Source organism: Trachinotus anak, unplaced genomic scaffold, assembly GCF_046630095.1.
Source record: "Trachinotus anak isolate AG129_WGS33_773 ecotype Australia unplaced genomic scaffold, CSIRO_AGI_Tana_v1 ptg000012l, whole genome shotgun sequence".
NCBI classification, from domain to species: domain Eukaryota; kingdom Metazoa; phylum Chordata; class Actinopteri; order Carangiformes; family Carangidae; genus Trachinotus; species Trachinotus anak.
In genome coordinates this window covers 503,432-529,242 of record NW_027273863.1, presented here as the reverse complement: position 1 = coordinate 529,242, position 25,811 = coordinate 503,432, and the positions used below count along the sequence as shown (strand labels likewise).

General features: G+C 40.7%; 2 protein-coding genes across 5 annotated transcripts in view; one reads left to right on the top strand and one right to left on the bottom strand.

Moving 5' to 3' along the window:
- The window catches only part of tpra (translocated promoter region a, nuclear basket protein), a 35,776-nt gene extending 21,410 nt beyond the window's left edge, over positions 1-14,366 (top strand). For 2 of the 4 annotated variants that reach the window (XM_071492648.1, XM_071492646.1), the window contains exons 33-55: positions 66-179; positions 450-554; positions 728-931; positions 1,639-1,677; positions 2,023-2,193; positions 4,547-4,658; positions 4,762-4,955; positions 5,926-5,996; positions 6,233-6,432; positions 6,579-6,773; positions 7,024-7,145; positions 7,807-7,881; positions 8,729-8,983; positions 9,072-9,267; positions 9,351-9,553; positions 10,796-10,867; positions 11,026-11,117; positions 11,938-12,050; positions 12,505-12,603; positions 12,712-12,853; positions 13,140-13,237; positions 13,646-13,762; positions 14,020-14,366. In XM_071492648.1, coding sequence (XP_071348749.1) covers positions 66-179; positions 450-554; positions 728-931; positions 1,639-1,677; positions 2,023-2,193; positions 4,547-4,658; positions 4,762-4,955; positions 5,926-5,996; positions 6,233-6,432; positions 6,579-6,773; positions 7,024-7,145; positions 7,807-7,881; positions 8,729-8,983; positions 9,072-9,267; positions 9,351-9,553; positions 10,796-10,867; positions 11,026-11,117; positions 11,938-12,050; positions 12,505-12,603; positions 12,712-12,853; positions 13,140-13,237; positions 13,646-13,762; positions 14,020-14,075 — 3,045 coding nt within the window. In that variant the 3' untranslated portion in view covers positions 14,076-14,366. The remainder of the gene's footprint in view (positions 1-65; positions 180-449; positions 555-727; positions 932-1,638; positions 1,678-2,022; positions 2,194-4,546; positions 4,659-4,761; positions 4,956-5,925; positions 5,997-6,232; positions 6,433-6,578; positions 6,774-7,023; positions 7,146-7,806; positions 7,882-8,728; positions 8,984-9,071; positions 9,268-9,350; positions 9,554-10,795; positions 10,868-11,025; positions 11,118-11,937; positions 12,051-12,504; positions 12,604-12,711; positions 12,854-13,139; positions 13,238-13,645; positions 13,763-14,019) is intronic. The other 2 variants (XM_071492647.1, XM_071492649.1) reach the window with 2 other exon arrangements.
- prg4a (proteoglycan 4a) lies at positions 13,869-21,283 on the bottom strand. The gene is made up of 15 exons (XM_071491891.1): positions 21,170-21,283; positions 20,952-21,085; positions 20,309-20,425; positions 20,100-20,213; positions 19,858-19,917; positions 19,419-19,481; positions 18,908-19,006; positions 18,550-18,774; positions 18,248-18,346; positions 17,951-18,037; positions 17,634-17,773; positions 16,714-16,873; positions 16,386-16,469; positions 16,172-16,297; positions 13,869-15,198 (listed from the first exon to the last, which is right to left on the bottom strand). Exons 2-15 carry the CDS (start codon positions 21,034-21,036, stop codon positions 15,008-15,010), a joined length of 1,650 nt encoding a protein of 549 aa, XP_071347992.1. The 5' UTR covers positions 21,037-21,085; positions 21,170-21,283; the 3' UTR covers positions 13,869-15,007.
- Between the last annotated feature and the right edge of the window lie 4,528 nt (positions 21,284-25,811).

The following is a 25,811-nucleotide window of genomic DNA, read 5'->3' as shown; positions in this document are numbered from 1 at the left end:
CAGAAATCTGCGACCTAAGCTGCATTTCTATTTGGAAAGTGTTCAGAATTGCTTGGTTTTGCCAGACCCAGAAGGCCCAGCAGGAGTTGGAGGAGGCCAAGAAGGAAACCCAGAAGTCCAAGGAAAAGTCTCAGGAGGTCCAAAACCAGCTGACACAGAACCAGAACCAACTGACACAGGTACTGTAGCACATTCAAGTTAATCCATGATACTACTAAGTCTGTATTCAACTTTGCCAGGTTGTAACAGATATGTCGTCTGAGTATATGTTAGTTGTAGGCCGGGTTGAGTCATCTTTGGCCTTTACAGTTTAGAAGATAATGACATAAATGTAGAAGCTTTCACCTGGAAAAGGAGAAACTGGTTTTACTTGTAGACCCACTTACTCAGGAAAATACATTAGGAAGGCTGGAAGCATTGCTTCATTTGTCACCTCTTTGCTTATGTAGGTCCAGTCCCAGTTGTCCCAGACCCAGAGTCAACTGCAGCAGAATCAGAGCCAGTTGACCCAGAGTCAGAAAGAGCTTCAACAAGCCAAGACCCACACCCAGCAGGTAACAGCACTGCCAGGAACATCACATCTCGTAGAAATGTACACACCGTCTTGCAGGATTCTTATTTGACATTTTAATAGTTTTTCATGTTGATCCTCATTGGCATGAATACAAGAGTAGTTAACCTGACAACAGACCAACACTAACCACTGAACTGCCTTTAAAAACGACAGGTACAAAACCAGTTAAAATCAGCTCAGTCTCAAGCTCAGGCCCGTCAGAACCAGATTCAGCAGATCCAGAGGGAGCTCCAGCAGGCGAAAGAAGCGCTCCAGCAGAACCTCAGCAGTCAGAAAGAGCTACAACAGACTCACCAAACCAGCCACAACCAGGAAGTCAGCAATCTTAAGGCTGCTCTGAGCCAAGCAGAGGACAAGGTGAGGATGCAAAAACCTATTGTGTCAATCACCTTCTTGCATAAAGTGATGAGGTCCTACGTGAACACAATGTTTTCTTAGTTAAGGTTCAATCAGTTTTGGTTATTTTACAATTAGATTTGCCATTTTTCTCTTTTTTTCTCTGTGCTGTTCTCACTAGTTTGGAGTGAGTGAGGCTCAATTAAAGATAAGTGACATTTGAGTCAAAGCCTGATGACAGTTAGGGGGTTGTTTGGTCAGTGTCAATCAAATCTGATCAAACCAACCTAACCACCCACACAGACCCGATGGGGCAGATTTTAAGTGTTAAACTCTTAATAAGGTATACATAACTGTCCAAAGATGTTTTTTAAAGAACATGTAATGTCATAAAGAAGCTTTGAAGCTTAAACAGCAGCCTTCCTCAGGAGCTCGCAGTGTTTGTAGAGATAGAAACTTTCTTTAACAGCCAATAAAATTATCTGCTGATGCAAGTCCACTAATTGTGATTAGTTTTTCAGATTGGTTGTTTCATAGTTAGAAACTAGACTAAAGGTCTAAAGTCATGCTAATTGATCTGTAGGCCTTTACTCAGACACAGCCGTGCTTTGAGCGAAATGCTCAGCTTAGCATAGCAACATGCATTTGTCTGTATGTCTGACACGATGATGGCGTCAGAACCTGCAGGATTCAGTCATGAAACTTTCTCTCTGCTTACCTCTGAACAGGTGACTGAACTCCAAGGACAGCTGGACAGCCTGCAGAAGGTTGGGATAATCTTTACCCTGTTTTTGACTAGAAAAATCAGTACTTAAGCTTTTGTAGCAGATTAAGTACATAGATTTATGTAATTAATGAATGTGTAATTGAAAAAGCTCTTTGCTTTGCTCTTTGAGTTAAGCTAAGTAAGTTTAACATAGACTGATTTTTGAATTTAAATGAATTATTTATTGAACTAAATACAATATATAATTCCATACAATTTTCCCTTTATACATTTTCTCCATCCTCCCTCCCACTCCTCTATTTGCCCTTCATTACTCTGTACTCATATCACCTGTCTTACGCTCTCACACAATATGTCTCCTCTAACTAATAATCCTCTTTACCAGACGGTTGGTGAGCGTGAAGCAGACATCAAGCGTCTGCAGGAGCAGCTAACTGAAGCTAACCAGACCAATGAAGCTAGCCGTACCACACAGGCCATCCAGGCCAGTGATGCTAATGCTGCTAGTGACACTAACCAGGCTCAACAAGAGGAGCTGGCTAAACTCAGACAAGAGGTACTACTTTTTACTAGTTTCAGAACACTTTTCCACAGAAAAATGCAATGAATGTGCTTGCTTTTTTCAATGAAAAAATTAAATCTATAAGGCTAAATATCAACACAAATCAGCAAAATAATACAGTCATGCAATCCCCAAAATCACCCAGGAATAAATCAACTGTAATGTCAGAGTTTAATACAATTGACCAAAAAACTGTAGAAGAAACAGTTCAGCATCTTAAAACATCGACATGTTGTCTGGACACAATGCCGTCTGACTTTTTTAAAACTATTGTAAGCTCTGTGCAAACAGATCTGCAGCAAATAATAAATTGCTCACTTCAATCAGGCACATTTCCTAAAGCCCTAAAAGTCGCTGCCATCAAGCCACTCTTAAAAAAGAGAACATTGGATACTACCATTTTAACCAACTACAGACCCATCTCAAATCTTCCCTTTATAGCCAAGATCGTTGAGAAAGTGGTTTTTAATCAACTCAGCAACTTCTTGAACTCCAGTGGACTCTTTGACAAATTTCAATCAGGCTTCTGACCTCACCACAGTACAGAAACAGCTCTTATTAGAGTGTTAAATGACATAAGGTTGAACACTGACTCAGGCAAGGTGTCAGTTCTGGTCCTGATCTCAGTGCTGCGTTTGACACTGTGGATCACAGTATACTGTTGGACAGGTTGGAAACCTGGGCAGGACTCAGCGGGACAGTCCTAAAATGGTTCAGGTCCTACTTGGAGGAGCGGAGTTATTTTGTGACCATCGGTAGTTATCAATCTGATCGAGTGGCTATGACATGTGGAGTTCCTCAGGGGTCAGTCCTTGGATCCCTTCTCTTCAACCTGTATATGCTGTCTTTGGGTCAAATTCTGCAGAATTCTAATGTCAACTATCATAGTTATGCAGATGACACACAAATATATCTCGCACTGTCTCCAGATGACTGCAGTCCAATAGAGTCATTGTGTCACTGTTTAGAGCAAGTCAAAAATTGGATGAACCAAAATTTCCTTCAGTTAAATCAAGAAAAAACTGAGGTCATTGTTTTTGGCAATAAAGAGAAGGGGGTTGCTGTCAGTAAACACCTTGAGTCACTGTCTATAGAAACTAAAGACCAAGTCCGAAACCTTGGCGTGCTGATAGACTCAGATCTGACCTTCAACAGCCATATCAAATCAGTCACCAAATCAGCCTTTTATCAACTTAAGAACATATACAGAATTAAAGGTTTCATGTCCCAAACTGATCAGGAGAAGCTGATTCATGCTTTTATCTCCAGTAGACTTGATTACTGTAACGGTCTTCTGACTGGACTCCCCCAAAAAAGTATCAAACAGCTGCAGCTCATTCAGAACGCTGCAGCTAGAGTTTTAACCAGAACAAAGAGATCAGATCACATTACCCCAGTTCTGAAGACCTTACATTGGCTCCCAGTCAGCTACAGAATAGATTTTAAAGTTCTGCTACTGGTCTACAAATCACTGAATGGTTTAGGTCCAGAATACATGAATGACATGTTAGTAGAGTATAAACCCAGTTGAGCTCTGAGATCTACTGACTCAGGTCAGATAGTGGAGCACAGAGTTCAGACCAGACATGGTGAAGCAGCATTTAGTTGTTATGCTGCACACAACTGGAACAAACTACCAGCAGAACTGAGATCAGCCCCAACTGTAAGCACTTTTAAATCCAGGTTAAAAACATTTCTCTTTTCATGTGCTTATAGCTGAGCTCTTTTTAAGAACTTAAAACTCTATTTTCTTCTATTTTACTTTTTTGCCCCTGCTTTTAACTCTATGTTTTCTTTTGTTTTTATGCTGTTTTATTTTTTTTTGTCTTTATGTAAAGCACATTGAGTTGCCTTGGTATGAAATGCGCTATATAAATAAAGATGCCTTGCCTTGCCTTGCCTTGCCTTGCCTTTTAAAAAATCATTTTTAATCTAACTGTGGTAATGATTTGCATTTATTGATATCCATACTTATTCAATAACTAACAGTATCTTGTGGGTTTGATTTGGCCTTTACCCACTAACATGAATAAAACAGAAGCAAAGTGTTTAGTGGTTAATTTAAGGGGGCAGTTACTTCAACTTAACCATGATTTAAATCTCTTTGAAAAGAGACCTTGCAAAGAGAGATGCTAAACAGTATACTAAAGAATATACACTATATCCAATCAAGATATTGATTACAGATAAGACTACAGATGAAACCCAAACCCAACAAGTCTATCCAAATTAAGTAACAACAACAAACTTAAAAACAAATGGAATAAATAAAAATAAATTGAGTTGTTTTTTTTTTTTTTGCAGTCATGGGCCTAATAATGTCATTCACCACTTTGTTTTTCTGCAGCTGTTTGAGAGCAAGAACAGAGAGGAGCAGCTGAAACAGCAGATGGCTGACAAAGAGGAAAAGACTAAGAAGGCCTTCCTGGGAGCTAAGACCAAAATCAACCAACTTAACAGTCAGTTTTACCTTCACCTAAACACATACACACCCACTGCATTGATGACATGCTGACAAAGCTCTTTTGTTACATCGGTTTAAGAGTAATTTGTTACCTGTAGGTGCCAAAGAGCAGCTCAGTGAGGAGATAGATGAGCTGAAGCAGAGTAAGGAAGAACTGGAGGTGAGAATGAATGCCCTCAAGTCTCAGTATGAAGGTCGACTTCTTCGCCTGGACAGAGAGCTGAGAGAACTGAGAGAGACACAAACACACTCTGACCCCAGAGAGGAGACACAGGATCAGAGTGGAGCTAAGGTACATGCAATACGTCTACTTCATGGCGGACATGAAAGTCCATTAACTTCCATAGTGAAATAGACCAAATGGGAACTAAATTTTGTTTAGTTTTTTAAATTCTTGGTTTTATGCTATGATTATATGTCTGTCTAAACACTGAGAAATTCAGTTCTTACATGTTATACTTACTTCTCTGTAAGTATAATGTGTTATGAATATTTGAATTATACAAAAAAAGCAAAGTGGCCACTGTTAGGAAAACATAATCTGTGAGATTTGAGATACTGATATTGATATTGATATTGATATTGATATTGATATTGAAATCAAAATGAAACCAGTTATGTGATGTCAACAACGAACATATATTGAAGCAGCAGTTGGGGCCCAACAGCACTTTCATCCAGACATGTGAACCTAAGAGTACAGTTGTGGCATCATAAGATGATCGAGCCTTGATGAAAATTATGTGAAAGAAAACAAGAATCTCCCCGTTGCTGCAGTGTGCTGTGCATTATTGCTCTTCTGATGTGGTATCCCATTCAAACCCACACAGTGACAGCATCAGTATGACTGCGTATATGCATCTGTGAAAAAGCAATATGAGGAGGAACCAGAGCAGAGCTGGATACCAGGCATAGGAAAACGTAACACTGCAGTCCAAGCACAAGGTTTTATAGGCCTGACTGGAGGCTGCAGTATGGACTGTGAAGACATTCACATATAATAGAATCAAACTAATACAAGCAGCGTCTAAGACATTTTGCTGTAGGAATAAAAAGATTTTCTGAAGATATTACATTTTTGGGGGGAAATATTATGACTTAATTCTATAAATCTCAGTTTGTTTTTCTGGTGAGTGATCTTTATCAGTCGTCAGTGGAATTATGCTTATAGTCCTCTATTTTACATTCTCAACTTCCTCATTTTTTTTTTTTTTTTTTTCAGTCAGCTAATTGCAATAACTCAAACCTATATCTGTACTTAGGTGGGTGATCAGCCCAGATCTGCAGACCAGAGACAGATATCTTTGAAGAGTCCAGCCCAGGACAGGGGAAGGTGACAAATGGAGACATGCACACACTTGCACAATCATGACAAACTGTGGTGAATGATAGTAAACCTGGTTTTTCATCAACACTTTTCATGCACCTTCTCATATTTCATCCAGTCATATTTCATCAGTTGCTGTTAGCTTCACAAACACTGTAAGGAACAAACACAAAAAAGTAAATAACATGAAAACTTGCTGAAAAGAAATGAACGCAATAATAAGTTAACTCTTTGTCCATCAGCTCCAGCCTGTCTGAGCCTCCTACTGCTAACATCCGCCCCACCCCAAGTACTCCATCTCCTAGCAACAAGCCAAGCCCCTCCCATGGTAGCAAGGCCACGCCCCGTGCCAGCATCCGCCCTATGGTTACCCCGGCAACTGTCCCCATCCCAACTCCTACCGCCACTGTCATGCCAACCACACAGACTGACAGCCAAGAGGGTGAGAAAGAGTTTAAAGAAAGAGTAACTTAGCAGTAGGTAGTGGATTATCTTTAACCCTCACACTGGTAATAGTTAGATAGTAGTTTAGCTGATTGTTAAATCACGTGTGATCTGACAGAGTGTAACAAATGTTTCTCTCTGTAGTGCTAATGAGTGCAGGAGCCTCTGTACACTCTACCAGCTCCAGTCTCGTGAGCACTCCCACCTCCATAACTCAGCCAACCAGCACACAGGCCACAGCTTTTGTCCAGCCCACTCAGCAGCAGGCAGCCAATCAAGATGCAGGGTCTAGTATGGATGCAGAAAGACCATCCACGTCCTCTTCTCTGATTGGAACAGGTAAGATGGATTGTGTCGCACACCCACCAGTATTATACACACTGTATTAAACATTGAAATGGTTAAAACCTTAATTGGCCTGTGGCATATCTCCAACACATTGAATGGACTCTTTGAGTTGACACTGAAAGCTCTGATGGGGTTTTTTTTCACTTTGCTATATCTTCCACACTGAATACCAGCTAAACAGTTGAACTGTGTATTATCCTCTATGTATTTATGTCTGTCTGTGTGTGTGATGTGACTAAAGCAGGTACAAAGCGTGGCAGAGAACAGGAGGAGGAAGAAGAGGAAGAGGAGAGCAGACCGGAGAGTTCCCACACACCACCGACCACTAAAAAACTGCGACTAAAACCAACAATAGCACTGGAGGTAAACAAACCAGAAAGAGAACTGAACTAATTGCACTCTCTCATTTGCTTTGGATTCTGCAAAGAGTTTCATGCACCACCACCTAGAAACCTTTAGTCCAGCCATGATTTGCTGCTGAGAAAGCCCCTCTTTGACTTCACTTCTGACAGTTTCAGCTTGTTCTGATGCCGTTTTCCCATTATCACAATGCTACTGAATAAATGATATGCTGGAAACTTAAAGCACACCCCCATTTATAACAGGTGAACACTGGCTGCAAGTTGAGTTACTTGAACAGGCCTTTGATGAGTAAATCAAATCACATGCCTCGGTGGTGGAGGATACAACTTGATTGCTGATCTAGAAATGGTGCGGAATCTTAAAAATTCCATCTTCATTTTCCTTCTTGTGTTTTTAAATTTGAAAGTTTCTGTATCTGCAAACTTTCTGATTGGTTCCAGGTTTGTGTGAAAATATTAGAGATATTGAGTGTGGTCTGAGACTTTTGGACCTGACTGTCTGTTACCTAAGGAAGAAAGCCAAGATTGAAAGGCTTAGTGTTGAAGAACCTGCTGCACCAAGCTGTTTTGTTTAAATTTGTTGGGTTTGGTATGTTGACAGTTTTTGTATTTAATCCATTACAACCTGCTTAATTCCAGCTGTCTGACTTGGTGTGTTGCAGATGGAAGGTGATGAGGAGATGGAGGGAGAGCTGAGGAATGAAGGGGAACAACAGGATTCACCTGATGACAGTCAGGTTAGAAACTAATGAAAGCAACATGGGAGAGGATCAGGAAATAAACGTTGTCATTTGAAAGCTAATCATCCTTAGCATTGTTGAAAGAGGATGATTATGAATGTAGGGTTTGACCAGTGTGGACCCTCGAAGGTAGAGATGTTTTAATTGATGCTGCTGCTTTTATTGAAGTTTAACATCCACAGAGAGGCTGCTACTGAAGGAATGTTTTCAACACGTTCTTTCTTTCTTTCTGTCTTTCTTTCTCTTTCTGTCTTTCTTTATTTATCTTTCTTTCTCGTTTTCTTTCTTTCTTTCTTTCTTTCTTTCTGTCTTTCTTTCTTTCTTTCTTTCTTTTTCTTTCTTTCTTTACCCAGCTAATTATTACAATTTATGTAACCTGTGCAAAAGCAACAAGCCTTCTTTTCAACTCACTTGTGTTATTGTATAAGATATGACTTTGTATATTTACCCTATTACTCAGTTTTACTGTGATATAGTATTATAGTGTAGTCATACTGTAAAAAAATGTTCAGCATCAACAGTCAAATCAAATACATATCTTCCAAAGTTACAAACTTTGTGAAGTTCGCTCTGTGTAAACAGTGTTTTTGTGCTGAGCTGCAGTTGAGTCATCAGCACAGAATCAAACACACAATAGAAATACTGTAACTGTAGAAAGTTCTGACTGGACTTCAGTCAATGTGGCTGTAGAAGTCAGTACTAAACACACATATGGTAAATTAATGGCTGTAAATTCTCTACACCACCAGGAAAAACGGGATTAGATTGGTTTGAAATTGCACACTACTGATGGTTTTTTGAGACTAAACAGTGACTAAATCCTGGGTTTATGTTTGGGGTTTAGGAGCTTCCAGAAGAGAGTTTCCCCGTTTTAGCTGAAGACGATGAGGACATTGAGGAAGAAGGCGTGTCCCAGTCTGTCCCCTCCTATCAGATGTCCTCTCAGGCCTCTACTATAATCCGGGATGTCATTGTGATCGACACAGACAGTGAGAGCAGGGAGAGCAAAGAGGGGGAGGAGAGGCAGGAGGATGAAGGAGAGGAGGAAGAGGAGGAAGAGGAGGAAGAGGAGGAGGAGGAGGAGGAGGAAGGAGAGGAGGTGCTGCTGTGTTTATTAACTCACCAAAGGTTTTCAACTTTGATCTGTTGTCTGGAATAAATAACCGAGCTTTCTGTGTCTGCCTCAGTATAAGGAGGAAGATGATGAAGATGAGGATGATGCTGGTGACAGTGGCATGAGAGGAGAGGAGAGTAACGAGAAGAGCGGAGAGGCTGAAGATGAGGGAGAGGAGGAGGAGGACCCACCAGAAGCCACCAACACTGAGGAGAATGTGTGTGGGGCGTCCTCAGACTCCCGGCATCCCTCGGAGCTGCCGCACAGCAGTGAGCACCGCCTGTGGTTTGTGGATTTATATTATACCTCCTCATGTTGACAGAGGCTCATGTGAGTTTCTCATCTCTTCCAGGTGAAGGCAGCAGCAGCGCCACTTCAGAGTCTGACCCCACCAGAGATCCAGTACACCTCCCCCCAACCTCTTCCTCCTCTGCACCCTCCCCCTCCTCCTCCCTCACACCCCGCTTGCCCCACCCCCGTAGGCCCACACACTCTCTCCCACCGAGGCTCTATATCCAACCTCCAGCTCCAGAGCTGGGACCCCCACACACACAGGTAAGCACACACACACACTGATCTAAGTAAACAAAAAAATTACATTTCCTCTTGCTACAGTTGGCAGTAGCTTAACCACACAAGATTTAACCAGGAACAGTAGCCATGTTTTTTTAAGTTTGACATTTCAGCCATTTAGATGATGTTTTTACACAGAGTAATTGATTGTAACTGCAGTAGTGGAGTTAAGCTTCCAGCCCTGAGCAACAGAAGCAAACAATTTTGAATCTTACAAGGATTAAGCAAAATGATAAGGAAACATGATGAAGATAAAAAAAAAAACATGTTAAACAAGAGGCGCTTTAGTACAGAACACACTCAGTTAAAGAATATGTTCTTGATTGATATGAGTTTTGCGACACCCACTTTCACACACATTCATTCTCAGGATTTGCAGTAATGGCATTATTGTACACATATGAGTTTCCATTTGCTGGACACAACCTCTCTAATTAGTAGAATAGAGAACAACAAAATGTGGCAGCAGACAGTGAGAGTGAAGACACAGTGTCATGTATCATGACAGCACCCAGGCTCCACACAGTGTAGATCTTAACTTGGAGTGGAATAAAACATTTCCAACACATTTAATGGAGATCAGAGCTCAACCTGAGGACAACTGCTTTATTTCAAATGATTCCACTGGATGGACTGTCTGAGGTTTCTGAGGCATTTTCTGAGGTTTACACACACACACAAAATGTCATTTACCATTAGATCAAGACCGATCCTGTTGCCATGGCAGTGAGTAATTAGTCACTGCTGTTGTGCCATGTGGATAAAAATGCCCATTCTTCAGGAATATGAGCATCATCGGTAAACTTTATTAATCTGACACAATCCAGACGGTGAAATTGTTGCGCAAACTCAGCGTACAAGAAAAGTGTTTTGTGATTGTGGAGAGATTTGTGTGCCAACTAAAACTACGTTAGTTGTTGTTTTTACACTGTAATGTTTCTAGACCGCTCTCATAGGTGGAATTTCACGTGAGAATTTGTTTGGGTGGTAGAACATGAATTAAGCATAGCCTAAGCAAGAATCATTCATCTGATAACACAAGTTTTCTTTTTCCCAATGATGGCGTCTCTAAGTACCAAACCATTTTGAATGGTACAATAACAATTAAGTGAGAAGACAAGAGAAAAAACATTTTTGTCGTTACTTTGAAAATGTTCTAGGAAATGATTTCTTGACTCGACTGTAGAATGCCTGACGGTGATACCGTGTGTTTATGAATCACAGAGACAGTCCTCTCAGCTGCGCAGACAGTCAGTGGGACGAGGACTTCAGCTGACTCCTGGAATAGGCAGCACGGTAAGAGACTGAGTCTATGTTCAGTAATTGTATTACATTTGCTTTATGGTGTTAATCGTAATTTCTGTGTATCACATTGCTGGTCTGAAAAGGAACTTCAGTGTATATTAAGCCTACAAGGTCAACAGTTCAGCTGAGACAGTGTGTTTGTGTTGCAGCAACATTTCTTTGATGATGATGACAGGATGGTTCCCAGTACTCCCACTTTGGTGGTGCCACACCGCACTGATGGCTTTGCTGAGGCTATACAGTAAGATACACACACACACACACACACACAGTCTATGATGTTTAATGTAAAAAACATAAACCCTGTAAATCTAATGTTAATTGAATACCCAGCATATCAGAGAATATTTACAATGGCTCACTCAGCAAGAATCCAACATTGCAAAATTGTATTTTTGCTATTATTTCACAAATGTGCTGCATTACATCTTTTTAATACGCAGTGTTTGTAGTTTTTACAGATTTTAATACCAGAGCAAAGAGCAAGGTGAAGGTTCTGTTCACTGTATTTAAAGTGAAAGGTCATCAGAAAATCCTTCCAGGAGTCAAAAGTAAAGAGAGGAAAAAAACCCAAATCAGATATCTGAAGTACCCACCCAACATGATCCACTTCCACTGGCTGAAGAATCACTCCATGATCACTTGGCAGCACAAATGATACTAACAACAGACACCTACCCAGACTGTCTAACACACTGCAGGATGATCCTGATCATTAAGATCCGCACAAGGAAACAACACCTTCAATCTGCCACAGAAGCTCCTCATTTTCACCGTAGTCATATACCATTCATAAATTCACATCTATTTCTCAACAAGAATTTTAAACATCTATACATATTTCACTTGGATAAGAGTAATAGTACCAATAAAAATACTCATCCTCAGCCGCTTGTTGTTTTCAGTCTAATTGGAGTGGAAAGTACATTATTTACCCCCCTATAGAAATGACTTAAACAAAGCAAATTTGTTGTGGCTGTGAAGGATGTTGAGATTAATCCTGGATGGATGCTTCATCAGGGTCTGATGTCACCTCCCATGTGTGTGATTCATCTCCTCAGTTCTCCTCAGGTAGCAGGTCTGTCCACCAGGTTCAGATTTGGACCCCCAGAAGACCTCCTGCCTCAGACATCCGCCTCTCACTCTGACCTGGGACAGCTGGCCTCTCAAGGAGGTAACACACACACACACACACACACACACACACACACACACACACACACACACACACACACTCACACACTCATACTTGTACTTCTATCTTTGTGAGGACACTCATTGACATAATGCATTCCCTAGCCCCTAACCCTAACCTTAACCATCACACCTGAGAGCCTAACCCTGACCCTGACCCTGACCTTAACCTAAACCTAATTCTAACCATAACTCTAAAACCAAGTCTTAACCCTCAAAAAGTGATTTGAAGGTGTCTCAAAAAGTGAGGACCGGCCAAAAGGTCCTCACTTTCCCAAAATGTCCTCATTCTGTTAGTAAAATACTTTTTTTGGTCCTTACTATGTAGCAAGTACAAGTACACACACACACACACACACACCTTAGCTAATATTTAATTTATTCTTTAACACTTGATCCTGTCTGTCAAACTAAATTAAACTGCTGTGTTGTAGGTTTGGGGATGTATGAGTGTCCTCTGTTCCTGGCTGCTCATGATGAAGATGGAGGAGGACGGAGTGTCCCCACCACACCTTTACAGGTGGCTGCACCAGGTAAGACGCACACACACACTCTCTCACACTCTACATCATTACACCTCTGCATTATCAGTTTTAACTATAAGTACTACATCATGTTCCCTGATTCTTGGGCTCTGTCAGTGACAGTCTTCACTGAGTCTTTGCCCTCAGACAGTGGTGACAACATGGCCTCCCAGTCTGTTCCCATGGTAACTGCCTCCACCGGGATGCCCGCTACTGCAGATGATGGAGATGAGGTGTTTGTGGAGCAAGAAGGAGATGGGTGAGTCAGGCCTGAGCTGTCATTTCATAAATCAGTGGATCTGACATCAGAGAATCTATTTCAAAGCTAAATCTTTGGATTTAATGTCAGAGAAGAAAAGGATGTGACACAGAGTTCACTCACTGGGAAACTGAGTTGCTAAAGTAAATGATTTACACCTCCCTTTTCCTAATGGTCAAGTGGATTACTGGTAAACCATTTTTTACCATTTGACTAAAATCAGAATGTAATTCATATTTTTTAGGATGGCGCTTCATCTGATCTTGCTTGTGTGTGTTTTCTTCAGGCCTGGTATTGAGTCTTCTTTGGAGAGCCAGACAGACATGGAGTCAACAGGACAGCAGAGCGATGATGCATCACTGCCATCTACCAGCCAAGACCCTGGTAATTAATTCTGTGGATTGAAAAATAACAGCATGATTGTCTGTGAAGATTCTCAGTGATCCAGGTCATGGTTATCCAAGAAAGGCTGAACTGAGGCTGTCTTGGCCTCAGGTGACGCCAACGACTCTAACTGCTGTCGTTAAAACAACAAGGAGCACTGATGAACTAAGTGAAATCAGTGACCATGATAACAATTTCACAGAGGCTAAATACCAGTCAGAGCTGAGGACGCCTCTTGGATGAGAGGTGAAACAATTTCAAGTATCTACAACCAAGTCCAGTTGTTGGATAGCTTCAATGTCATTATGAACCTCAGCTTTCATGTCAGCTCAGTTTTCATGGACTTCAGGTCTGGAATATCACTTTCATTAAGTTAATCACAATTACAGTTGTTTGCTTTGTTCTCAGACACCAGCAGCATTACTCAGCGGCGCACAGTGAACAGCCAGTCACTGATCAGCAACCTGTCAGGCAGAGGAGCCAGGGGAGGGAGGGTGGAGGCCAGGATGTTACTCAGCCGCAGAGGTAACAACCTGAAACAGTCGTGGAGGGCTGGACAGCTGGCTGTCGCCCTCCTCCTTATCATCATTGATAAGCACATTTACAGAACAGACTCCTGTCATTCAGAGTATGATGAAGTTCTTTATTGAAGTACAATAAGCAGAAAGCAGCAGTACAGACATTACAGGAATAATATCATGAATAGTGATGATGTGGGATTAAACTGATCATCTCGTTCATTTATCACAAAATGCTTTCCTCTCACGTTTGTCTGTTGTCAGGAACCTTCTCTCGAGGAGGAAGAGGGGGGGCCCTGGGCAGAGGGGGCATCGCCTAATGAAGATGTCAGCAGTAGCAACTCATCACAAGTCATCTCATCCAACAAGGAAATGAAAAGATGCTTCATTAATTAACTGAATTTAAGACACTCTCACTAGTGTGAGAGAGATGACAGCTGTGATCTGTGAGGTCATGGTGTCAGTGAGATCCAGTGAGATTTTAGTTGTTTTGTAATTGTTTCTCATGGATTCATGAGAGCAGCCCTGGTTTTGTAATGTTAGATTCTTCATGTGTTCTCTCATTGATCTGTTACACCTGTTTTAATAATAAAGTTGAATAATTAGTAGCAGTGATACTGGTGCGAGTCATTAATCACGATAAAACATTCTGGGATTTTTAGCCTTTAGGTTTCTACACTGAAAAAATCTGAAGATGTCAACTTGGGCTCTGAGAAACTGTGATGTAGATGTTTGGATCAATCAATCACAAAATATTTGACAGTCACTAATGAAAATAATTGTAAATTACAGCTCCAGACGTAACAATGAAAAACACTTTTTACACAGAGACCTAGACAAACAACTGATCATCTGGAGCTTCAAAAACTGAGTGAAGTCTGCTCACTATCCACAATGGGAAATTAAACTTACATTTTTTTATTCCACTTTAAGTGATGAACCAAAACTTGCTGAGGTCTTGGCGCCAGATTCCACAGAGACCTTCACAGGTCTTGTAGAGGCCTCAATTGGTCGGAGCTGCTTTGGCAGCAGGCCAAGTACCAACAGCAGATTAAGAGAGTGGTCATAGTAATTTTACTCAATAGGTTGTGTCAGAAACAGTTGGATGATTTCAGTTTTTTTTTTTAAAGGGTAGAGAATGTGACAGATAAATTGAAAAATACCTTTCCAGTAATTAAAAATGGATTAGAAATCAGAAGTGCTGAAGCAGAAAACAGCAGAACTGGGCCACTATCTCCTCCTCAGGATGTTCCTAGGGACAGCGCAGCCAGACTCTGATGGAGTTGGCCAGGGAGGTGGGGTTAGCATTCTGGGCAGCCATGCTGGGGGAGCTGCCCACTGTGGCAGCAGGGCTGATGATGGGTAGAGGTGCGAGGGGTGCGGACGGGTCAGGTTTGGCCAGTGCTGGCAGGTCACCACCAATCTGGACTCTGAAGAAGATGGCTGCAGAGAAGACAGTAAAAGACTTTAGCTGCTTTAACCACACTAATGACACAAGATACACGAAAAACCCTGAGACACTAAAATGTGACTGAAAATCAGGGGAAGTACAATATACAATATGTTTGGGTCAGTTAAACCAGAAACTATTCTGTAGTTTTCTCTTGGTGATACTCTTTATTTCCCACAAAGCTGTAAACACAACAATGACATAAAACTGCAGAGCAACATTAACATTCATGAGTCCTGTTTGTGTCTGACTGATGAATCAAAGTCCAACATTTACTCTATTTAAACGCTGCTCTTTACATACTCCTAAGAAAAACATCTGACAGCTGTTTGGTTCGAGCTGGGTGGGTGCTGCCTGCTCACATTGAAAAAGCTATGAAGATAAACAGGGGACTGAGCTTGGAGAACATACTGAGAATTAAATATAGAGCATTTATGCAACTACCAATGTAAATACAATGGATATTTTAAATACAGAACTGACAGAAACTTGTGTGATAAGGTGCAGAGAATAATCTGCAAACTACTTGCATGTATTTTATGAAATATTCCTTTGGTTATGGTAACGATATGTGCTTTGGTTTCCACATGAAAATGTGAATTAAGATTAAAGAATGGATGACATTAAATGGAAAAAAAGACTGATACTATGGACAAAAATATTTGAAAAACTACTGGCAGCCACGCATTAGAAATAATGATAATGCAAAATAATACTGCAACTATTATTATACTACTATTATACATGCACCTACTCTTATTATTCACTCATCTTTTTTAATTAACTTTCTCATTTCTGACTTCTCACATCTTTTTTATGCTGCAGTCAGACAACAGCACAAAGAGACTGGATCAGCTGGTTGAAGAGGCTGGATCTGTGCTTGGCAGTGAGTCTGGACTCACTGGGGACTGTTGTGGAGAGACGCATGCACCATAAGATGCACAAAGTATTGTGGGGAGTTCTTACGTCCAGAGAAGACATAGTGGTAGAATTTGTCACTCCTCTGGGGGCTGGGCATGGTCAGAGCCGACGTGACGGGGCTGGGGAATCCCTTCAGAGACACTTTGATGTTGATCTCTCCACCTAGAAGAACTGCGAGGAATAAAAAAACAGTATCATGAGTACGTTTGATATAAACTTCAAAATGCCTTTTGCTGAGTTGGTTGGTGAGGTCACTAACCAGCCTGGCGAGTCAAGCGTCTCTTCAAGGAGCTCCTGGGTTTTGTGCTGCATGGTGGGAAGGTGAAGCTCTGCATGATGTCTCCTACATGGTGGACAAGGAGAGCTGTGGTCATGATGCTGAGCCTGCTGAGTGTCACTGAGCAAGACAGCGAGCCCCTGACAGTCCCCTTCATTTATTTATTTGGTCTCATTTATGACTCACATGCCCGAGGTGACCTGTCTTCAAGCCTCAGCCCTGACCTGCATCAATACCCCGTTAAGAAGGCCATGCTTTGTCTGTCACTGTCTGCCTGTCTTTTTTGTCTGTCTCTGTCTGCCTTCCTCACCATTCTTAAAGAAGTAAACAGTCTCTGGTTGGCTCCTGGTGGCTGGGGCTGCAAATGCAGCACTGATGGGTCCTGTCAGGCCTGGGAATTCAGAGGCCAGAGGCTTGGGGTAGCCTGGCTCCACAGCCATGTTCCCATCGAAACTCCAGCACTGGTCCCCCTGGAGGAGTGAGGATGAGGAGGAGAGGTGGGAAGGGTGGATGAGGGGAAAGGTAAATGGCAGTGACCTTTTTGTTAGCAAGTAAAAAGAGCCTTGTCGTTTGTCATCATATATTTACATATATTCATCTGTGTGTTACTGTTTGTTGTGGTTGTAATCGTAGTCATAGTATTTGTAATCTAGTGGGGCTATTATAGTAAAATGTGTAACTGTTGTTGCAGATATAGAACAAGTAGTAACAGATCAAAGGTGGCAATATGGTAATAGTCAAAGGCAGTTATGGCCTTTGACTATTACAGATTAGTCAATCAATAGAAAATGAATTAACAACATTTTTTTAATATCTGATTAATAATTTTAATTATCATAATTTCAATTTTTCAAGATAAAATGCTGAGGATGCTTTGGCTCCAGCTCCTCCTCCTCTTCTCCACAGTAAACTGAATAACTTTGGGTTTCGTTGGTTGGAGAAAACAAGACATTTGAAGAGATCATGTTGAAAAAACTGTGATCATTTTATATTTTCTGACATTTTATGGACCAAAAATTCATCAATTAAATAAAAAAAAAGATCATCAGTTGCAGCTTTAAATCAAAGCAGTAGCTGTGCTACCACATTTACCGCTTTGCACATTTACAGTATCAGCAGCAACACAGTGGAGTTGCAGCAACAATAGTATAATAGTAGTATTAATATTCAATATTAGTATTGATATTTTGTATGAATACAGCTGTTATATTGTTATTGTGGTATCTGTACCTTGATGATGTAGGTGTTTCTGTTGCAGTTCCAGCGTGTGAAGACAGTATCGATGGGAGAGGGGACACCTAGAGTGTCTGTGATGCTCTGTGGAGGACCAGCTAAACGACTGACAGGGTCCACTGACCAGAACAGCTCCCCTGTACATAGAACCACACAGACACAGAACACACCACATTCACATACACAGATATACGCTCAGAATATATGACACAACACAGCTCATTGCATAACACTTGTCCATCTAAGGGCAGTTTGCACACACAGCAGCTCAGAGAAACAAAGAGCTTAAGTCCAGTTCATATGTGTATGCTGACCTTTAAATATCAGGATAGTGCCGTTGATGAGAGCTGTCAGTCCATTCATGGGAAATTCACTGCATAATTCAACATCAGCAAATAGTCCTACACACATACAAACACACACACAAACACACACACACACAAAAGGTTGTTAGAAGTTGTTTCAGAGCCACCAAACCTGTCGAGAAAAGATCACATTTTTGCAAAACACTTGTTTATGTCAGTATTTGACACTTCAGTCTGTATTTAATGCTCAGCAGACTGAAGTGGGTCAAAATGGGACACACAAATCCACAGGACCACTTTTCCCACCTGCCCCTGGTCCCTGAAGACCTGCGTCCACCACAGACAGCCCCAAGTGTTGGGCCAGGTCCTGCTGGGTCTGGGGCTGGAACCTGGAACCTGCCATACCTGTTGACAAAAGAAAAGGCAAACTTTTTTTCTGGGACAGAGTTTGTTTTATAAAGAAAATCTTCAAAACAGCTACAAAATATTTAAAAGCACCAATATTCACATATACATGACACAAATGTTGCAATTAGAATTCAAAATTCTGCCCCAACCAAATGAAACAAACATTATGCTCAAGCTGAAATAATCTCTGTTTACATCACCTTGATTTGACCCATATGGAGTCAGTCCCTCAGGTGACAGCACCAGGTGGCCATCCACTGTACCACCAACAGCTCCAGGACCAGAGGGGCCCACAGGAGTGCCGCTGCCCTGAGATGGAAGACTGTAGCTGGGCAGAGCAGGTACAGGTGCAGAGGAGTCTGGAGAGCCACCGTGAGAGGAAGGGACAGACAGTGGCAGCAGACCGACAGAGCTGTCACTCAACCCTGCAGCAGGAAGGAGCCAATGGAAATGTCCTGTTTAGATGTCATTATTTGAAACTTAAATATGCATTTAACACTCAACAGACTGAAGTTGGTCAACATGAGACACACAAATCCACAGGAGCACTTTTCCCACCTGCCCCTGGTCCCTGAGGACCTGCGTTCACCACAGAGACCCCTGAGGGCTGGACTACGTCCTGCAAGGTGCTGGTTCTGGTCTTGGTATCTGCCAGACCTGTTCACAAAAGAAAAGGCAAACTTGGTAGTTTTTGGGTGAGAAGACGATAATTAATCTTCAAGCAAGAAAGAGAGTAAGCAGATTCCCCAAAACGTCAAACTATACTATAAGTTAATAAAACTAGATTTCGACACTGGGCTTAATGAAACTGGGTAATGCACTCCAGCTGATTTAGAGGTGTAATTTTTCAACCAATCTATTGAAAATATCAGAAACTTTGTTGTTTGCTGTGGATCTAGTTGCCCACTCATTGATGCAGTCTTTTATTGTTGGCATGTTAGAAAACAGCCTTCATTTCTTGATACAGTAGTAAAAGCTTTGTGTTTAGTTTTGGATGATATTTCTTGGCTGTGTTTTATATGTAACATGTAATGATGGATAACAAAGTCAGCATCAGAACTTCATCTACCTGTGACCTGTTCCTCGCTCTCGCTGTTTGACTTTTTCTTGCTCTTCTTTGATTTTTGATCACCTGAGAAAGCGGAGGAAATAATGAAAAAAAAGAAAAGAGAAAGACATCAGTTTTATAAAAGACTGTGAGAACCTGCATGTTATCCTACATCAATACGGTTTTCAGAGAAGAGCACAAAAGTCTTGGACAGGGAGCTACCCAGGCTTGCAGTGCAATATAAAAGCACAATGAAATTGTGAGTAGCAGCCTGTACAAGCCTTTTGTGTTCCTTTTTTCCATTGAGCACCTGGTTTGAATAGGGAGTAAGATTTTGGTTTGGTTACTGTATCCAGAGAAAAGTCAGACATCTGGTACAGTGATCATAAATTCCATTAAAGGTAGATGTGAAAGGAAGCTGTGCTGCTGGTTAGTTGTCTTGTTGTTGATGAAATCTAACCTGAAGCCGCAGCCCTCAGAGGCTGAAGAGTCCCGGGGTTTGAGACCGTCACACTGGCATCTGTGGACAGACGAGGTGGAAAAAGCACAGTTAGTGTGGTTAGAGAGAGACACTGTTAAAACTGTGTCAGCTGCTTAAATCCATTCAACAACCAGGTCTGTTCAAGACATGTTCAGCTGTGTGGCGAGTCACAGCGGAGCACTGCGTGGGGCATTGTTGTGGTCGTGCCTGTTGACTCTTACCGCAGTGTAGCTGATAGTCAGGGCAGCAGGTGTTGTGGTGGATGCACTGGGGGTCACACTCACACAGCTGACCACGTCTGAAGGACTCGCCACAGCGACCCTGACAGGACTGAGCTGAGAACACCACAGTGTCAACAGAGCACATCTAAAAAACTGCTTTCAGATATAAAACAAATGAATAGTGTAGTAGTGTTGTATTTGTGTCTTACCACTGGTGCATGTAGCCTGAAAGTCTGGGCAGCACTCACTATGCTGCAGGCAGCTGAAGTCACAGGTACATTGTTGACCTCTAGTGAAAACCTCACCACAGCGACCCACACAGCTGCCTGAAGAGACACACTGAATTCAGTGGTACTTTCATTTCATTCCTGATGTGACATCATAACTTTATTGTACATCCCAAAGTGTTATGGGTACAAGATTAAACATTAGATGTTACCTGATAAAACAAGGCGTACTACTTACATCTCATTATGAGGTACGATATTCATTATTAGAAATCATAGGGCAACATAGATGATCAGATATTATTAGTTATCAAGGGTACATTATAAGGAATAACATTTTTTGCAGTGTATCATAAATGACATGTGAGATATGACAAGGTGTCATGGGTCCATTTTTAGACATTAGCTGATATCACAGGCGCACTAGTAAGCATTGGACAAACGATAGTAGATGGGTTCCCAGGTAATACTGGGATAATACTCACTGGACATCATAAGCCATATAAGATGCAGTCACTATAAAGGCATTACAAGGTGATTTGAAATACAACACATGAAACATCATTTTGAAACTGCAAACACAAAGTGTCATAGATTTAGAAGGTTAAATAATGTCAGTGCCTACCTGATCCAGCAGCAGCAGCAGCAGAGGTAACAGCAAGGCCAAGCAGCACGAGCCACAGGGACATTTTCATCACCATCCTCATCATCGTTTTTACCCAAAGACTCAGCGTGAACAGAATCTGATCCGAACAACAACTGTAACATACAGAGAACGAGAGTGAGAGAGATACACTGTGATGAACAGTGAGAGAGAGAGAGCGAGTGAGAAGCCGTGCTTACCTTCTCGGTGTGTCACCTCTACTCTTCTTCTCATAGTCCGTCCCTCTGTTGGCCTTTTATATGTTCGACAGGACACTTTTAATTAGCATTATACACACAAACACACACTCACACTACACCCAGACACTAATTAAAAACTGCCATGTCATATTTAACCTTCCTACACTGGCAATAAATGAACTCCTACACACAGCCAGCCCTTTCAAGAACCTGAGGGAGAGTAAGCAGTTATTAAAGACTCCAAAGCTCTTCTTCTACTCCTTTTTGTAATGTTTTTTTTTTTTTTAATTATTTCACCATAACAAAGTTTGTTTTTTTTTTTACTATCATTTTAAATTATCATTGTTTTAACCTAAAGCATTACTTCAGTGATTTTTTTTTTACACTTGTGAGGTTTGTGCCATCACCCACATATGACCTCACTCCTGCTTCTTGCCCTTTGACAAAATATTCTCTGCCAGACAACTTGGTGCTCGGGGCCAAAATTGATGTCATGTGGTTTTGACATTTTTGCAGTGGTGTTTCAATTGTTCAGCTCAGTGCCTGGGTCATAAAAAAAGTGAATGCATATGGGTGATTTTCACATGGAGAAGAAGAGGGGAAAGAGCCAAAGATGAAGAAGAAGGGTCAAGCTGGTGAAACATTTACTTCATTTCAATGTGGACAGACACAGACTTCTTCCATTTGGATTCATGTATCTCAAGCAAAGATAAGGAGAGAAATCTAGGGAGGCACTGGATGATGCAGAAACATTTTACTTACACAGTCAAAGTGATGGATATTGACAGTTGACTGTAACCATGACAATCAAGACACCAGAACACTTCCTGCACACAAAGGCAATCTTTACCAGGATGTGTTGTACTGTCTTTGATTATTGTACCTTCCCATGTGTATCAATAAAATCTGATCCCGGGGCTTTCACAATATTTGACAAAATAATGTTGACTCAGTTCCACTTGCTGTCTTTTTCATGAGATTTTAACCACATTTCATGGTTTACATCAGCAGAGCTTCCTCTTTTGCCATAGAGATAACTAAGTTGTCAGGTTACAGGTGGATAATGGTAAATCAACAACCTATGATCATGTGATTTAGCTTCACTTGAGGAGAACTGAGGAATCCATCTGCAGAGGAGGACCGTGAGATGTGGTTGAAAGTCCTGAAAAAAGCTAGTAAGAGGACCTTGAGGTTGTTTTGTAAAACAACTTTTCCCAAGGTTGAACTTAAATGTTTCCACAGAATTAAATGAACTGCAGTTATAGTGTCTGTTTGAATGGACGCCTTACTTTATAATGCAGCTACATCCTCTCCATGAAACAATGAGGACACAAATGAACACGAGTGCCCAACAGACACACCACAAACAGCTGTCGACTATGTTGAGTTCTCTCATTCAAGTCAGTCAAATTTATAGTTGAATTTCTTATCTCTCTACATGCTGCAGAGTTAGAGATGTATATTAGCTCCATAAATGTGACCATACACTGTGAGTTTTACCATCAGTATTGGTTTATCTGGGCTGGATGTTTTGTGATGTTATTTTGGCTTTTTTTTTTGCCTTTATGAGACACATTAGCTGAAATTGGGACACTGAGTTTCACTGTCAGTATATTAACTCATAGAGGGAACCCCCATCAGTTAGGATGACACCACAAGTAAACCAGAATGCAGATGGTTTACTTAGATGCTGTGTTGATCAGGTGGCCAATTTTTTAGGGCTCTGCAGCTGGAGCGCTGACACGGGCGGTGATATAGACTGCAATAGGTTACTTATCATAAAAATGATCATTGGTTTGACAATGAACAAATCCAAGTGAAATAACTGGATCAATAACTTAGAGCTGAAGCTCCATTATGATGATAAAATGAAAATTATAACATCTTCCTGCTGTGCTAAAATGTCGTCAATATAGTGTCAGTCAGTTATGCAGTCCTATTGATAAATAAACTAAATGTAAAGAGAGGTGGATGAAAGTAACTGGACAACAATGTATTTGAATGAAGGACCAATATCATGTCTACAGAGCTTACTCTATTTAAAGCCCCTCTCTAAAACTGAAACTTTGTTAACCCCCTGTGAAAGACAGAGACACACTGTGTGCAGGGACGCTGAGATAAGGCTGATAACAACGCACAGGCTGCATCAACTTCCAAGATGCCATAATAACATAAAAAATCTACACATACACTTTTCTAAAAACAGAAGTTTAATACAAAGTGTTTAAAAAGCAGGAAAAAGCTGTTTGACGTGTTGCAAGCGAGCTTGTTGACGTTCTCGCAGGGTGTCTGGTAGAGAGATAATACAAAGTCACTGAGTCACTGCAACAGACCAAAGACAACACACCCACTCTGTTCCCATTCACCTGCTGGTCCTCACTCATTGTAAGTGTGTGTGTTGCTCCTTCCTTTCTCACAGCCAGCTTGGTGTGATGGGCAGCACTAATGAGGCCTCAGGCAGCGGCGTGGTCCCTGTGAATCATTGTGATTGGTCAGACGGTTAGATTAAAGCAGCTTGTAAAAGTTTATGAGCGCCCCACATTGTGACCATGTACAGACAGTGGGACGCACCCTGGCAGGCAGTTCAGATCGCACGCACGCACACACACACACACACACACACACACTTCGTAGGTGTTGAGAAGGAGGCAGCCAAACAGACATTATGAAACACGTCTTTAAAGAGTGTCTGGCAAACAGAACATAACAGAGAGACTACAGATTCATTCTATAAGAACATTTAATTGTCAGTTTGGTCCTTTAATACATGAAGTCAGACACTTCACTTGTGCGTTGACAGGACGTGTAGATCTGCCTTCATGCCATCCTGCTCCTACCGGCTTCAGTAATGACTCTCTGATGGGACTGCTGGCTGCTGACCAGTGTCTGCCTGCTTTACCTCATCCTCCTGGTATCTTCCTCTCACTCCTCTCACTTGTTCCAACTCATTATTTCAGCTTTATAGCTGAGGCCTGTGTTCTGAGTGGGTAAAAAATGTTCTCCTTCTGTTTACTCAGTGTGGTTAGTTAATCCAACCTTTAAAACCTCAGCTTCAGTGGGAACTTACTGGGAAATATTTGTTTCACAATACTCACATTTTCATTTTTTTTTTTTTTTTTACCTATAATTTGATCGTTTTTACTTTCTGTGTCAAAGATTTTTGGACTAGCAAAGATCATAGAGATTTTCAGTATTTATCATATTCTACATACTGAGCGAGTTATATCAGTAGTATATTATAGTAAGCTATATTAATAATAAGTATTTTCTGTTTTGTTGAGGCAGGTGCAACTCTATGTTTCTGGGATTCTTCGAATTACTCAGGTACATGAGCCACATTTTCATTTAACTCCATCAAACTAGATTTTCAACTTTCTTTTTCAAAACTAAAGCTTTTGTTCACTTTGAATAAACAGAGCACTAAACATCTCATTTTCAGTAGAAGAAGAAACTTAATCAACAATTAGATAGAGATGCAAGCAACCTAGATACACAAATAAAAAGAATGGACAACGCAAAAATCAGCATTTTACAGTCATCATCTTACTCTTCTTCCCTTTTCACAACCATTAAACTGACATGTTTGGCCAATCACAGACAGAAACAAATTAGTTTGTGTTATGTAATAAACATAATATATCTTCAGTAGGAATAACACTTTCTGTTAAAGAAATCAGCAAACAGAACAGCAACACTTGAAACAGAAGTGGTTGTAACAAAGTATAGTGGAATGAATATTGGGATTAAACTGCTTTTAATTTGCTGTAGCAGTTTGCATCTGATATCAACAGTCTGTGTTTGGGCCCGACATGTCTGTGTGGATACCCCCTTTCCAAGCAGATAGTTGCGTGTAGAAAGGAGAGTTTTCTTCAGAAAATATGGACAACTGACCTCTGTCATAGATGGTTTCAATTTCCCACTTTTTTTTTCAAAGCATCTTTCCAAATTAAACTGTGATAGCCTCATTGTTATGTATTTAAGTGATTTAAGTATTTCTGTGGTGGTATGTGTGATTCAAAATATTCACGTTACTGAATAATCATATATATATATATATATATATATATATATATATCGAAAACGATATATATATCGTTTATATATATATATATATGAATATGTATACATATATACATATACATACATACATACACATATGTATATATATATATATATATATATATATATATATATATATATATATATATATATATATATATATATATATATATATATATATATATATATATGTGTGTGTATGTATGTATATGTATATATGTATACATAGACTGAAGTGACTGTTAATGGTAACTGTCTCATTTAAAGAAACATTTCTACACAAGGGTGGGTCACCTTTCCAGTTGTGTGTAACTACAATGCATTGGTTACCAGCCAAATGATGGACAAACCTGGACTGAGACATGTTGGAGCATCTAACATTAACCAAAAACGGGGTGTGTATATATAGGTACATAATTTTATATGATAATATTTCTGTATGCATTTATGAATGAATATATAAATGAAAAAAGTGCATATATGGACCTTTTGTGGGAGCGTTTGTACAGTTTAGAGTCTTGTATCCACAGTCGGGCCCAGGGGCTGGCGGTGATCCACGTGATTGTTGGATGTCAACCGCCTT